Source organism: Microtus oregoni, unplaced genomic scaffold (assembly GCF_018167655.1).
Source record: "Microtus oregoni isolate MIOR12 unplaced genomic scaffold, Mior012 000012F_ref0000307, whole genome shotgun sequence".
In the NCBI taxonomy this organism is placed as follows: domain Eukaryota; kingdom Metazoa; phylum Chordata; class Mammalia; order Rodentia; family Cricetidae; genus Microtus; species Microtus oregoni.
The window spans coordinates 51,982,566-51,995,937 of NW_024543071.1; the positions used below are offsets into that span (position 1 = coordinate 51,982,566).

At 50.6% G+C, this 13,372-nt stretch overlaps 2 protein-coding genes across 3 annotated transcripts; one reads left to right on the forward strand and one right to left on the reverse strand.

The window, feature by feature from the left end:
• Positions 1-2,835: 2,835 nt before the first annotated feature.
• Positions 2,836-6,308, forward strand: Ctsw (cathepsin W). Its single transcript, XM_041662119.1, has 10 exons — positions 2,836-2,913; positions 3,430-3,514; positions 4,484-4,597; positions 4,910-5,064; positions 5,147-5,243; positions 5,318-5,398; positions 5,483-5,608; positions 5,774-5,838; positions 5,917-6,120; positions 6,198-6,308. Exons 1-10 carry the CDS (start codon positions 2,836-2,838, stop codon positions 6,306-6,308), a joined length of 1,116 nt encoding a protein of 371 aa, XP_041518053.1.
• Positions 6,309-6,614: 306 nt separating this feature from the next.
• Positions 6,615-10,755, reverse strand: LOC121454387 (FGF1 intracellular binding protein). Of its 2 annotated transcripts, none has more exons than XM_041661699.1 (10): positions 10,602-10,755; positions 10,209-10,407; positions 9,894-10,020; positions 9,030-9,130; positions 8,386-8,519; positions 7,985-8,093; positions 7,846-7,909; positions 7,490-7,576; positions 7,301-7,398; positions 6,615-6,753 (listed from the first exon to the last, which is right to left on the reverse strand). In XM_041661699.1, exons 1-10 carry the CDS (start codon positions 10,684-10,686, stop codon positions 6,684-6,686), a joined length of 1,074 nt encoding a protein of 357 aa, XP_041517633.1. In that variant the 5' UTR covers positions 10,687-10,755; the 3' UTR covers positions 6,615-6,683. The 2 variants fall into 2 exon arrangements, with proteins under 2 accessions (XP_041517633.1, XP_041517632.1); XM_041661698.1 differs by having other exon boundaries at positions 8,365-8,519.
• Positions 10,756-13,372: the final 2,617 nt, after the last annotated feature.

A 13,372-nucleotide genomic window follows, 5' to 3' on the forward strand; every position in this document is an offset into this window, starting at 1 on the left:
ATCCCTAGGGTTTCACTGTGCATGTCTGCTATTTCTTCATTTCCCATTGCCCAATCAGGCCAGTCTCAAAGCCCTGCTGGTGGAGACACAGAAGGAGAAAGAAAAATAAATAAAAGAAAAAAGGCCTGGCCACACGCCTTTAATCCTAGTACTTGGGAAGTGGAGGCAAGCAGATCTCTGTGAATTTGAGACCAGCCTGGTCTCCAAAGAGAAATCCTGTCTCAAATATATAAATACATACACATATATAATATATAAACCTTTTAAATATTTTAATATTAAATTTAATATTTAATATTAAAGATAAATCGCAGTTGGACAGTGATGGTGCATGACTTAATCCTAGCACTCAGGAGGCAGAGGCAGGCAGATCTCTGAGTTCAAGGTTAGCCTGGTCTACGTAGTGTGTTCCAGGACAACTAGAGCTACACAGTGAGACCCTGTTGAAAACAACAACAAAAACAAAAAACAAAAAAAACCAACAAAACCAAAACCAAACAGATAAATTGCATAATAAGTGATTTATATCTCATTTAATATGTTTGTTAGTGCTGTTTGAAACAGTCTCACATTCCCCACACTGGTCTGGAACTTACTATGTAACCAGGCTAGCCTTGAACTCATGGCAAGCCTCTTGTCTCAGCCTCCCATGTGCTGGAATTACAGGCATGAGCCACCATAACCACACACTAAAGCTGTTATTAATTCAAATAAAAACTCCTGATTATCAAGACTTAACCATCCCAGGCAGGCACTGGCAAGGACACTCTGTGATCCTCTTGTCAAGCCAGAGCTGGGACACCATTGTTACTCTACTCCACAGATGACAGGGGCTGGCAGATTTGTCCTCAGTGCCACCAAAGTAACAAGAACAATGTTAGAATCAAGTCCCCCTGACTCTAAGACTGAACCTTGTCCCATGTTAGAATGAGAAGGAACAGGCTGGGGAGATGGCTCAGCGGATAAGAGCGCTGGCTTCTCCTCCAGGGGACCTACCTGGGTTCAAATCCCAGCACCCACATGGCAGCTCACACCTGTCTGTAGCTCCAGTTCCAGGGCTTCTGACACCCTCACACAGACATACATGCAGGTCAAACACCAATGAACATTAAAAAAAAAAAAACAAGAATGAGTAGTGAGGTTTCTGGGCTCCCAGCCCAGCCACAGCTGGTTGCTGGGCAGGAGCAAGAGGATACATATGAACAAGTGGTCAGAAGGGAGAGAGCCATTCACCCATGCAAGGGCTTGTTGAGTGGCCACTGACGATCAGAGGTCCCAGGCACCAAGGATACAGCACTGACCAAAACACATCAAAACCTGTCCTTTGCAGAGCTCATGTCTGAGAGATGGAGGGGACAAGCAAAAAAGCCCCCAGCCACTTCCTGTTAGCCTTCCACAACACAGGGCACCTATGGGGACCACACAGCACAAGACCCACTTGGGGGCATATAACTGGGCTCCAGGGTCACTGGGTTAACCATCCGTGGACACAGCATTATTTTTTTACGTATTTATTTTCCTTTCTTGTCAGCATTATTTTTTAAATAGTCCCTCAGTTTCCTGTCCCCAGGAGAAATATGGAGTTTAATGGAACATAACAATTCTAAGGCAATTCCTAAAGAAGAGAGAAGGTGGGAAGCATGAAAATGGGTGAGTCCCAGGGCCAGACCCCTCCCCTTTCACCCCAACCATGGGCCCTGGAAAGCCAGCTCTTTGCACCTGTCTCTGGTCTTGGCTGTTGCTTCCCAGTCTGGAGATCGGTTGGGGGGCTTCTTTAGCCCAAGGACACACTCAATATGGGGGTGGCAGCTAACAGGTCTGAAGGCGCTGCCCAGCTCCCAGCCACACAAGTTTTGGGTTTGTTTTTTCTGTGGTACTTTCTGTCGTCTTTCTTTCTCCTCATTCGTAGACCATATGAAGGAAGAAAAATGAGACAGAAGCTAACTACAAGTTTTCAGTCAGTTAATATGCACTGATGTCTGTAACCAAAGTGCTCAGTCTAAGGAGGAAGGCCTGGAATTGAAGGTCTTCCCTATTTACCTAAGGAGTTTAAGGTCAGGCTGGGCTACATGAGATTCTGTTCCTTCCCTCACAAAAGAACCCCCAAACTTCCTGGCATGGTAGCACTCGCCTTTAATCCCAGGACTCAGGCAGAGACAGGCAAGTATTTGTGAATTCAAAGTTAGCCTGATCTACACAGCTGGCGAGTTTCAGGTCAGCCAGGGTTCCATAGTGAGACCTTGTCTCAACAACATCAAATAAACAAAATAACCCAAACAAACTGAATACTCATTGAGCCTGCCCCACATTTCCGGGTGATCTAGATGCAGACAGATTGGATACTTCTGTGTGGTTAGGAGATGAGTGGGCAGAAGTTTGAAATGGCTCAGGGGGCCTATAATCTGTTAACCTGAGGCTGGGGTCTCAAGCAGAGGAGGTTTCTTTAAGAAGGTGGCCCTTACACTGACTGAGTTTCACAGGGAAAGCAAGAGTGAGTCCCTAAAGGCTGCCCATCACCACTCATTCCTGTCCAAACACCGGGCACTGTGGCTGCTGTCTAAGTTTCCCATCATGTGGGCATCATCACTGTCCACTTAGATCTGCCTCCCTGTCTCCTTAAAGAAAGATTTGTCTTTACATCCCTAGAACTGTCTGGAACAGGGTAGTCAGGAGCTGCTATTGAAAAGAAGTTGTTGGGGTACAGTTAGTCAGCCAGGCGGGTGGAGGAGGGTCTACCCTCCACCCCAACCTGGTTTCCCCTCGTGGTTTCTCTAGCCCTGCCCTTTCCAATTTGGTCTGCATAGCTTCCTGCCCCCCAGCACTCTCGGCTGCACCATGACACTGACTGTCCACCTCTCCTACTTTCTGGTCCTGTTGGCAGCAGGCCAAGGCCACAGCAACTCCCTCCTCAAGGTAAATGCTCTAACCTGCTCACCATGCCCTTCCCTGCCAACCCGTGCCTGGGGTCTTCTCTTTATGAGCTGGTATATTTTTCTTCTTTCTTTTTAATTTTCTTAAGACAAGATTTTACAGGGAATGTTGGCAGGAGGATCTCTGTGAGTCTGAGGCCAGCCTGGTCTACACAGTGAGTTCCAGGACAGACAGGGCTGTTATACAGGGAAACACTGTCTTAAAAAAAGCAGGGGGGTTTACTTTGTAGCTCAGATTGGCCTTCTTCTCTGGCTTAAAGCTCTCAGCTGTCTTCCTGCCTCAACCTCTTAAATACTGGAATGAGCATTCAATTACAGGGGTGAACTGTCCTGTGTGACTTTTCCTTCCCATTTCTCAGAGGGAGCAGATGAGGCTAACAGGTGGTTGCTCACACTGAGGAAAGAGAACGCCCGGGGAGCCCTTAGCCGTCTTTGCACCTTGGTTGGGTACCAGATTGGGTTTACAATGATTCTTTCCCACACTCTGACTCCTTGTCAGGATGCAGGGCCCCGACCACTGGAGCTGACAGAAGTCTTCAAGCTGTTCCAGATCAAATACAACCGGACTTACTCAAACGAAGCAGGTATCATGATCACAGATGTTTCCAGTCCCATTCCCTCTGTCTGCTTAAGAGATGACCTTATGGCTTGGGAAGGGGAGAAGACCTGGCCCAGGCCAGAGTGGGAAGCAGGGCCCACAGTGTACGCCTTGGCTTGCCCCAAGGTATGATGGGCACAGCATGATCCTCACTTTGCTGTCACCTGGTCACCTGTGACTCCAGGCCAGGTGTGGAGGACCACCGTCCCGTCATATTTCAGTCAGCACATCCCCAAGGACACTCATTTTGTCTCCAAGGTGGCAACTCCCTGTCCCCCATTCTCGCCCTGTTTATTGGTTGTTCTCCCCTTCACTCTGGGGTTTCATCTCCCACAGAAGGCTCTTTCTCTCTCTCTTTCTTTCTCTCTCTCTTTTTGTGTGTGTTTGTATCTGTGTGCATGTGTTATGCTCCATCCCCACACCCCACTCACTCACCCCCACCTGTGGTCAGATGTGTGAAGAGGTGGCAGGGAAGGTATAACCACAGGTACAGGAAACCCATCTCCAGCCATTTTAACTTTCCTTTTTTTTAAAGATTTATTTATTTATTAAGCATACAACATGCTGTTGGCATGTCTGCCTACAAGTCAGAAGAGGGCACCAGATCTCATTACAGATGGTTGTGAGCCACCATGTGTTTGCTGGGAATTGAACTCAGGTCCTCTGGAAGACTAGCCAGTGCTCTTAACCTCTGAGTCATCTCTCCAGCCCTCTAACTTTCCTTTCTGAGATACTGCCTATAAAGGTTTTATTCAACTTCCCCCTAGAGTGGGCCTCTTGGTGCCACTGGGGGAAATTCTAACCCCATGTGGGCTGGATAATCAGTTTTTCACAGTGGTGGTAGTCGTGGGGGCTATAGGAAAGAGCCAGCACTCACCTGGGTGGGTGTGGGTAACCCAACCAGTGGCCACTTCCTGCCCTGAGACCAGCCTGCAAAAACCCCTTTCTGGTCTAGAATATGCTCGCCGTCTGGACATCTTTGCCCACAACTTGGCCCAGGCTCAAAGACTACAGGAGGAAGACTTGGGCACAGCAGAGTTTGGGGAGACTCCATTCAGTGACCTCACAGGTACCAGACCCTCCTGGCCCAGAGTGGGTGAGTGGGGTGTCTGGCAGATGGACAGAGCAAGTCTCCCCCTTTAAAGAGCAGCCTGGGTGACTGCCCCAAATCTCAGAGCACAAGACAGGAACTCGATGGCCTGTGCCCCAGCTTGGCTCAGAGGCCAGAGGTGGAAGATGCAAGCTGGACCTCTCTAGGCCTCATCCTGCCTGTTGCCTCTGAACGTTTCATAGGGATGGGACAAACCAAGGTAGTGACTGCTGGAAAGGGATAATATATAAGCGTCAAATCTGTGACCTCCGTGACCTTGTTTGTCCCCAGAGGAGGAGTTTAGCCAGCTCTATGGGCATCAGAGGGTGCCTGAAAGGATCCCCAAAATGGTCAAAAAGGCAGGGTCTGAAAAGTCGGGGGGACTGGTGCCCCCCAGCTGTGACTGGCGTAAGGCAACAAACATCATCTCATCAATCAAGAATCAGGTATCTGCTCAACCTGCCCTGGGGGAGGGGGATGAGGTCCAGGCCTTGATACCTTACCCCGCCCCACCCTCTTCCCACTCAGGAATCCTGCAGGTGCTGCTGGGCCATGGCAGCAGCGGACAACATCGAGGCCCTGTGGCGCATCAAACACAACCAGCTTGTGGAAGTCTCTGTGCAGGGTATGGCAGGGAGATGGGTGACAGGGAAAGATGGCCTAGGGGCCTGCTCACATAACTGTCCCTTTCTGTCCCAGAGCTCCTGGACTGTGACCGCTGTGGAAATGGCTGCCAGGGTGGTTTTGTGTGGGACGCATATGTGACTGTCCTCAACAACAGTTGAGTACCAGAACTCGTGGGAAGACCATGGGGATGGAGGGTGTTAGTAGCCAAGACTCCTTCTTGGTCTTGCTTGTCTTCAGGTGGCCTGGCCAGCAAAAAGGATTACCCATTCCAGGGGCGCCCCAGCCCCCGTGGGTGTCTAGCCAAGAAGTACAAGAAGGTGGCCTGGATCCAGGATTTCACCATGTTAAAGAGTAACGAGCAGGGTATGGTCAGGGTGGACATGGGTACTGGGGGCAGAGAAAGCAGATTGGAGGCCTGGCTATGGGAGACACAATTAAAGTCCATTCCCCTGTGAGGAGAGCAGCAGCCTCAGGGCAGGCAGGGCTTGGTGGCACACTCAAGAATCTCTAGTAATTACCCATTTCCAGTGATTGCAGGCTACCTGGCCCTCCATGGCCCCATCACCGTGACTATCAACATGAAGCTACTCCAGGTGGGTGGGGCAGGGGGCAGAGAAGGGGCAGAATGGAGTGGGCCCTGGACTCAGCTCCTCTATCTCCCACCCCTGCAGGGTTACCAGAAGGGTGTGATCAAGGCCACGCACACTAACTGTGATCCCCAGCACGTGGACCATTCTGTCCTGTTGGTGGGTTTTGGCAGAGACAAGGAGGAGGGTATACAGTCAGGGACAGTCTCGTCCCAGGCTCGCAAACCCCGTCGCTCTGTCCCATACTGGATCCTGAAGAACTCCTGGGGAGCTGAATGGGGCGAGAAGGTGAGGGGAGCGGGGTGGGGGAAGGGCAGGCTAACTTCTTCTCTGCCTTCTGGCACTGACACCCCCTAATTTCCTAGGGCTACTTCAGGCTATACCGGGGAAACAATAGCTGTGGTATCACCAAGTACCCAATCACCGCTCATGTGGACCATCCGGTTAAGAAGTCACCAATCTCTTGCCCACCTTGAGGCCAGCAGCAATCCCTCAGCCTCTCCCACTTGGCCACTGCCCTCATCAGCCCGACCCTGAGGTTCTCCCTGACTTCTCCATCCTCTCTGTATGGCTTCATAAACCCAGATATGATCCCTGGCTCCTGAGTGGTTTCAGCTGGGATGTGGAGAGGGAGGGTGTGGTATGAAGATCTCATCAGGTCACGATCCAGTCAGTCCCTGAGGTGCTGGTACAAACATCCTCAACACTAATGGCCCTTGGAACACATCGGTGCACACTGTGAAAGTCCCCATGAGCTCCTCAACCTGGAACAAGAACCAGTCTCCAAACGTATGGCAACTTTATTGTCAGGGTATGCCGGAGGGGGGAGGGGCAAGGGCTTTGAGTTATGTTTAGTCATGATAGAGGCGCAGAAGGCAGCCACGGAGGGTACCCATGTAGCGGTCCCAGAGGGTCTGGTGCCTGCAATGAAAATGACAACAGTGATAGTTGATGTTCACTCAACACCGTGCCTGACACACTGCTACGAGTGCTTTCTAGACCTTCGCACACCAAGAAGTCATGTGTGTATGCACACACACACGCACACACACACACGCAAATTTTTTTTTCAATAGTTTGTTTTTGGAGACAGAGTCTCATTCTATAGCCCAGGCTGGCCTGGAAAACAGTGGCAATCCTCATGCTCCAGCTTCCAAAGTATTGGGATTACAGACTTGAGCCCTTATGCCTGGCTTCCTTCTCCCCACTCCCCGTACAGTGCAGAGGACTGAACTCAGGCCTTGTGCACGGTGGATGAGCACACTGTCACCGTCACACCCTAGGCTATTTAGTGTCCATAAAGTCTTATGAGCCTCCTGGTTTATCCTCAGTTTACATCTGAGAAAGGAAGGACAAAAAGGAAGGGGACAAAGAAGAGTGGGAACTTCCACCCACAGGGTAGTTCAATAGCAAACTCTGAGTCTACTGGGGGGCAAATAAGTTAGCCAGCAGGCCTGGCACCTCTCACCGGAAGCCGTCCAGGGAGTGGACAGACGCTGAATACTGGTTGAGGAAGAGCCGCACATCATTCAGTGTCCAGTGGTCAGAGCGGCAGGGTTCCACAAACTGTAGGCCCGAAGGAACAAGTAACCTCAGCAGAGATGCTCAGAGACAGGACAGGCTGGGGATGGGGTGGGGTGGAGATGGGACTGCTCACCTTCTCCACAAGGTCCACAAATAGGTCTCTGACATCTTTATTGTGGGTCAGCTTGGCAGCCACGTTCACCAGCCCCCGGGACAGATTCTGTGGGGCAGGGATCTTGGGAGTTCTGTCTTCTGCCCCAGAAGCTGGAGGCTGAGCACTGAGACTGGGGGAGGGCCAGGCCCCTCCCCAAATCTATCCACCTCCCTCAATCAAGTCCCTTTGGTTATGAGCTTGGTTCCCCCTCATAGGCAGAGAGCAGCAGTGCCACCTGCTGGTCAATTTCGGGCATGAGCAGAGTTGCCCAGCAGGGACAGAACACAGAAGGCTCCTGACACTTTAGGGGGAAGGGCCTGGACAGGGTCACAGACCTTGAAGTTGGTTTCCATCTCAGAGAAGACACCCAGCTTTCCCCGGAGGGCAGCACACACCAGGCTGTAGGAAGATATGGTCACACCTATAGCCACTGGAGACCATTCTATACCCTGTCTCATGGATCCCCGAAGTCACCTCTTATGCAAGTCTAGAAGGTCCTTGTCAGCTACGAGAACCTTGAGCTCCTTCAAGTCTTGGAGAAACTCCTTGTCTAAGTCCACATCCATGTCGTCCATCTGGGAGTCTGCGGAGACCATGAAAGAAGTTGTGGGTGATGAGAACCCATCTTCTGAGGTCCTGAACCTCCCTCGGCACTCCCTCCCTTGGGATCTCAGAGATAGAGGGGAATGCTATGCCCCAGGCCACACAGTGGCGACAAGGTGCATGCGGAGTGAATGGACTATATGGAGAGGTGCCCGGGGCTGAGGGCTGAAGGATGCTGGTTACTGAGGAAGCTACAGGAAGAGCTGCTGGCAGGGAATCAGTCCCCAAGAGGGTAGGGAATGTTCAGGCACCTGGGTCAGTAGGGGCCTCACCGACGGCTCCAAGGGTCCAGTTCTGGATCATAAGCTCAGCACAAAAGGCAAAGTCACCGAAGCTTAGGTACTGTAGCTTTTTCTTTCCTGTTTCAAAGCGATTGTTGGCAAAAAAGACGATGGCTGCATAATCTCTGCAGATGGAACAGGGACAGTGGCTCTCTCAGGACTAGAAATGTCACCTTGTCATACACAAATACATTCTCTATACACAGTAATCTCTGCAGACAGGGACAGTGGCTCTCTCAGGACTAGAAATGTCACCTTGTCATACAAATACATTCTCTATACACAGTAAGCTTAAGAAATAACTTTTTTTGTTTTGTTTTTGAGACATGATTTCTCTGTAGCTTTGGAGTCTGTCCTGGAACTAGCTCTTGTAGACCAGGCTGGCCTCGAACTCACAGAGATCTGCCTGCCTCTGCCTCCTGGGATTAAAGGTGTGTGCCACCACTGTCTGGCCCAAGCATGTTTTAAATGCTTTACAAATGCCTTAACCCTGACCAATTTGAAGCAGTTTACAGGTCATTAATAGAATAATTCTTCCTCCAAAACAGTCAGAAGGTGAAAGGGTACGGATGGGGAAGGTGTGCCAGTCTAAGGGCTCAGGGAAGCGATGCGGGCAGGAGAGGGCTGCCCCTCACCTGGCTAGGCGGTCAGAGAGGAGGAAGTGCTGCTGGATGTTGTCCACCAGGGAGCCCCGCATTTCTTCCACCACCTTGAAGACTCGCTTAAAATTGTCGAACTGTAGGGCAGTTAAGGGAAGAAGGCTGGTCAGGGTGCTGGGCATGGACTGGGAAGGAGGAGGCTGGTCAGGGTGCTGGGCATGGTGCGGGACTTCTCCCTCTCCTCTCCACCTATCCAGTGGGCAGGTACTGATTTCACACTAGTTACTCCTTCAACAAATGACTTGGGCTTTTGTTTGTCTTGAGACAAGGTCTCACTGTGTAGTCCTGGCTGTTCTGGAACTCACTATATAGACCAAGTTGGCCTCAAACTGACAGAGGTCTGCCTGTCAGACTTACAGTCACCTGAGACCACTTTACATCCTGGTACTTCTCCCTTGAAGAAAAGGCTCATGGATACTACCACAGATGCTACCAAAAAGGTGCAAAGATAAGATAGCACCTAGCTCCCTGCGGTGGATTCCAAGGGGTAGATATGGTGAAGAAAAGAGTACCTTCTAGACAGGAGCACCATGAACAAAAACAAGCTTGGGGTTTGAGAAATGTAAGCCTAGAGAGGTCTGCGGGGACCCACCCAGAGTCTGAAGGTCGAGGATAACAGGAGTCAATGAAAACCACGTATAAGCAAGGGAAAGCCACGGTCTGAACTGAGACTGTGAAAGCCACTCTGGCCAGATGGGAAGTGGATGGAGAAGAGACTCCACAGGAAGAAGCCGCTTCCACAATCACAGGCTGGAAGTGGAGCCAGGGCACTGGGAGCTAGGGCAGTGAGGAGAAGGTCAAGTGGTGGGCTAGGTGGGGGATGGGATATGTGGAACCCACCTGCCTCCGGCAGCTCTTGAGCGTAATTCCTGTTTTGGCGCTGATGTCATCCAGGTCTTTCTTGGTACCCTTGGACAGCTTCTTGCCCAAGACCTCCCGAACAAAGGCCTCGTCAAAGGTGTAGTACCTTGTGGAGGCATAGGACATTATTGGTGATCCATTAAGAAAGGGGAAGGAAGTCTGGGGTTGGTTCCTTCTGTTCTTAACTTTCTGATTTCCAGGGTGTGTTCTATTCTCTCTGAGCCTCAGTTTCACCCTGCAAAGTGGCTATAAAGTCGAACTGATTGACATTCCCGCCGTCCCCTAGGTGAGCACCTCTCGATGAGGAGCGCCTGTCGGGAGGGAGGGATCTGGAAGATGAGCTGGTGCAGCAGCTTCGGTGGCGCGTGCAGCAGACGCTCGAGCATGTGAAAGGTGCGGTAGTGGTCCATGGTGTCGCTCTGTAGCACTCCTGTGGTGGCGCCGGTCTGCTCCAGGATCCCGGAGCGTACTCGCAGCGCCACTGCATCGTTCACTAGGGAGAGGGCACTACCATAAGGTCCCACCTTGCTGTACCCAGGGGCCCTCCAGGGGCTCTAGCTCCAATCTTTCTCCATCCCTGACTCCCAGCAGACAGTCCACTTCCCTAAGTGAAGCCTAAATCCTGGCCACGCCCCCTCTCCCACCCAAAACAACCGCTTCCCGATCCCGGGAGGGCGCTACACAGACCTGAGTAACCATCCAGCCAGAGGCGATACACGTCTTCATCTATAAGGGTCGTGTTCCCCACGAAAATGTCTAGCTCGCTGGTCATGGCGATGCCCGGGCCGGGTTCGTCCAGAGCTGGAGCTAGCACGGCCCTGGGCCGGGCAAGCAGCCACAGAGCCACTTCCGGGAGTGCGGAGATTTCGCTCCGGGCACCCGGAGCCAGCGAAGGACCACTTCCGGGACGAAGTGGTAGGAGGAAGCTGCTCTGCCCTCATTTCTCTCCCCTGCTGGAGGTTCTCTGTAGAACTCCGGAAAGCCTTTTCCCAGTCTCGCCTGTCTTACAGATTCTCCCATTTCCTCCTTTTGTCTCTTCCATCTTCTCAGCTCTCTCAGAGTCTCCCAATTTTGGCCTGTGTCCTAAATTAGAATCTTTCTGAGGCTTTATCCTAAATCGCTGAGTGCATATGGCTCTGCTTGCATAGCCATCAGACAGATGAGCATCTTTCTTGTTCCCTCCATGTATCTTATTTTTATTATTTTGAACTATGTGTATGCTGGGGGGGGGTATATGCATGTGAGTACAGTTGCCCTGGGAGACCAGATGTATCAGAGCCTCTGGAGCTGGAATTACGGACAACTGGAAGTCGCCAATGTGGGTGCTGGGAATTGAACTCAGATCCTCTGCAAGAGCAGTTCTTGCTCATAACCACTGAGCCAACTCTCCAGCCCCCACTATGGTTTTTCAACACTTACTACACCCCCACACAAGCTGTGACTTCTCTTAAAGTCTTTCTTCCTGGAAGCAGGCATCTGCAGGGCCATCTATCTGCTAAGGCTTTCCACTGTCTTCTTTGTGTTGGACACAGGAGCCACCAAACCTGACGGGTCGATCTCCAGGACCCACACTGTGTAAAAAAAGCAACGTCAACGAATTGTCGTCTGACCACCACACATGCACTGTTACACATACACCTAAGTATAATTTACTTTTTTAATTACTAAAAAAAAAATAATCTTTAATCCCACCACTAAGGAGGCAGAGGCAGGTGTATCTCTGAGTTTGAGGCCTGCCTGGTTGACCTACAGAGTGAGTTCCAGGACACCCAGGGCTACACAGAGAAACCCTGTCTCAAAAATCCAAAACCAATAGTTGGGCGGTGGTGGCGCACGCCTTTAATCCCAGCACTTGGGAGGCAGAGGCAGGCAGATCTCTGTGAGTTCCAGGACAGCTAGGGCTACACAGAGAAATCCTGTCTCAAAAAACCAAAAAAAAAAAAAAAAAAAAAGCCAGAAAAGAAAAAGAAAAAAAATTATCTTTGCCGGGCGATGGTGGCGCACGCCTTTAATCCCAGCACTCGGGAGGCAGAGGCAGGCGGATCTCTGTGAGTTCGAGACCAGCCTGGTCTACAGAGCGAGTTCCAGGACAGGCTCCAAAGCCACAGAGAAACCCTGTCTCAAAAAAAAAAAAAAATCCAAAACCAAAACAAAACAAAAAAGGACTCATTTTATTTTCAAATACCCAGTGTTTAAGATAAGAGTCAGCCCTGGGTGGGGCAGTGGTGGTGCAAGCCTTTAAACCCAGCATTCAGGAGGCATAAGCAGGCGGATCTCTGTGCGTTCAAGGCGAGCCTGGTCTACAAGCCCTAGTTCTAGGACAGGCTCCAAAGCTACAGAGAAATCCTGTCTTGAAAAAAAAAATAAAAAACAAACAAACAAAAGAAGAATCAGCTCTGGGGCTAGAGATGGCTCAGATGTTAAGAGCACTGCCTGCTCTTCCAAAAGTCCTGAGTTCAATTCCCAGCTATCACATGGTGGTTTACTGCCATCTGGAATGCCCTCTTCTGGCCAGCAGCCATCAAGCAAGCAGAACACTATATACATAATAAATAAATAAATTAAGGGAGGTAGAGACAGGCGGATCTCTGTGAGTTCGAGGCCAGCCTGATCTTCAGAGCTAGTTCCAGGGCAGCGAGGGCTGTTACACAGAGAAACCCTGTCTTGAAAACCAAAAACAAAGAAACAAACAAAAGAAAAGAGTCAGTCCTGGAAGGTAGGCCTTTTGTTTGCGAGCTACCTGGCCAGCAAGGAGATCTGATCTTGCTACCAGAAGATATATCAGTGAGGATTTGGTTGCTGTTTTCTGTTCCAGCAGAAGATTATGATCCGTGAGTCTATCCCCAAATAAATAACCCCCTATTATACTCAAAAAAAAAAAAGAAAGAAAGAAAAGAAAAAAGAGTCAGCCCTGAAGAGACCAGGGCACAGCTCTGTGAATTCATGATGAGGAAGGTGGATCTCTGAGTTCATGGCCAGCCTGGTCTAGAGAGAGTGAGTTCTGTGACAGCCTGTGGTACACACAGAGAAATCCTACCTCAGAGGGGGCAAAAAGTCAGCCATAACAGCAATGCGGTGGCGCACACCTTTAATCCCAACACTCCGGAAGCAGAGGCAGCCCGGCCTATGGTGAGTTTTTTCAGGGCAGTCAGGGTTACACAGAGAAATCCTGTCATGGGAAAACATAAATTAAAAGGCTCTACACAAGCCAGTCTAGCTAGACCCTAGAAGACAGGAGGTTCTGCACGTCCTGGTTAACAAGGCCAGGTCTCTTCCCTCCACCTCTGTCCCCTAGGGTCTCTAGAGAGATCTCTCTCACCCCCAGTCAGCATCCTATCAGTTCTAGAAACCTGGGCTGTTTCCCAGATTCCTCTCTGGAAGCACTCAGAGCTGTCACGTGCCTGCTGGGTGCCTCTGGTATCTGCTTCTTCCTCTCTGCCCACTGACTGGCAGCCTAG

Excerpts from the sequence above, each read along its gene's own strand:
- Ctsw (XM_041662119.1), top strand. The coding sequence starts at position 2,836 with ATGACACTGACTGTCCACCTCTCCTACTTTCTGGTCCTGTTGGCAGCA. Across the intron at positions 5,399-5,482 it reads TGTGACTGTCCTCAACAACA|GTGGCCTGGCCAGCAAAAAG; the intron begins GTTGAGTACCAG and ends GCTTGTCTTCAG. Across the intron at positions 6,121-6,197 it reads GAGCTGAATGGGGCGAGAAG|GGCTACTTCAGGCTATACCG; the intron begins GTGAGGGGAGCG and ends CTAATTTCCTAG.
- LOC121454387 (XM_041661698.1), bottom strand. The coding sequence starts at position 10,686 with ATGACCAGCGAGCTAGACATTTTCGTGGGGAACACGACCCTTATAGAT. Across the intron at positions 9,131-9,893 it reads TCAAGAGCTGCCGGAGGCAG|TTCGACAATTTTAAGCGAGT; the intron begins GTGGGTTCCACA and ends ACTGCCCTACAG. Across the intron at positions 8,520-9,029 it reads CTCTCTGACCGCCTAGCCAG|AGATTATGCAGCCATCGTCT; the intron begins GTGAGGGGCAGC and ends TTCCATCTGCAG.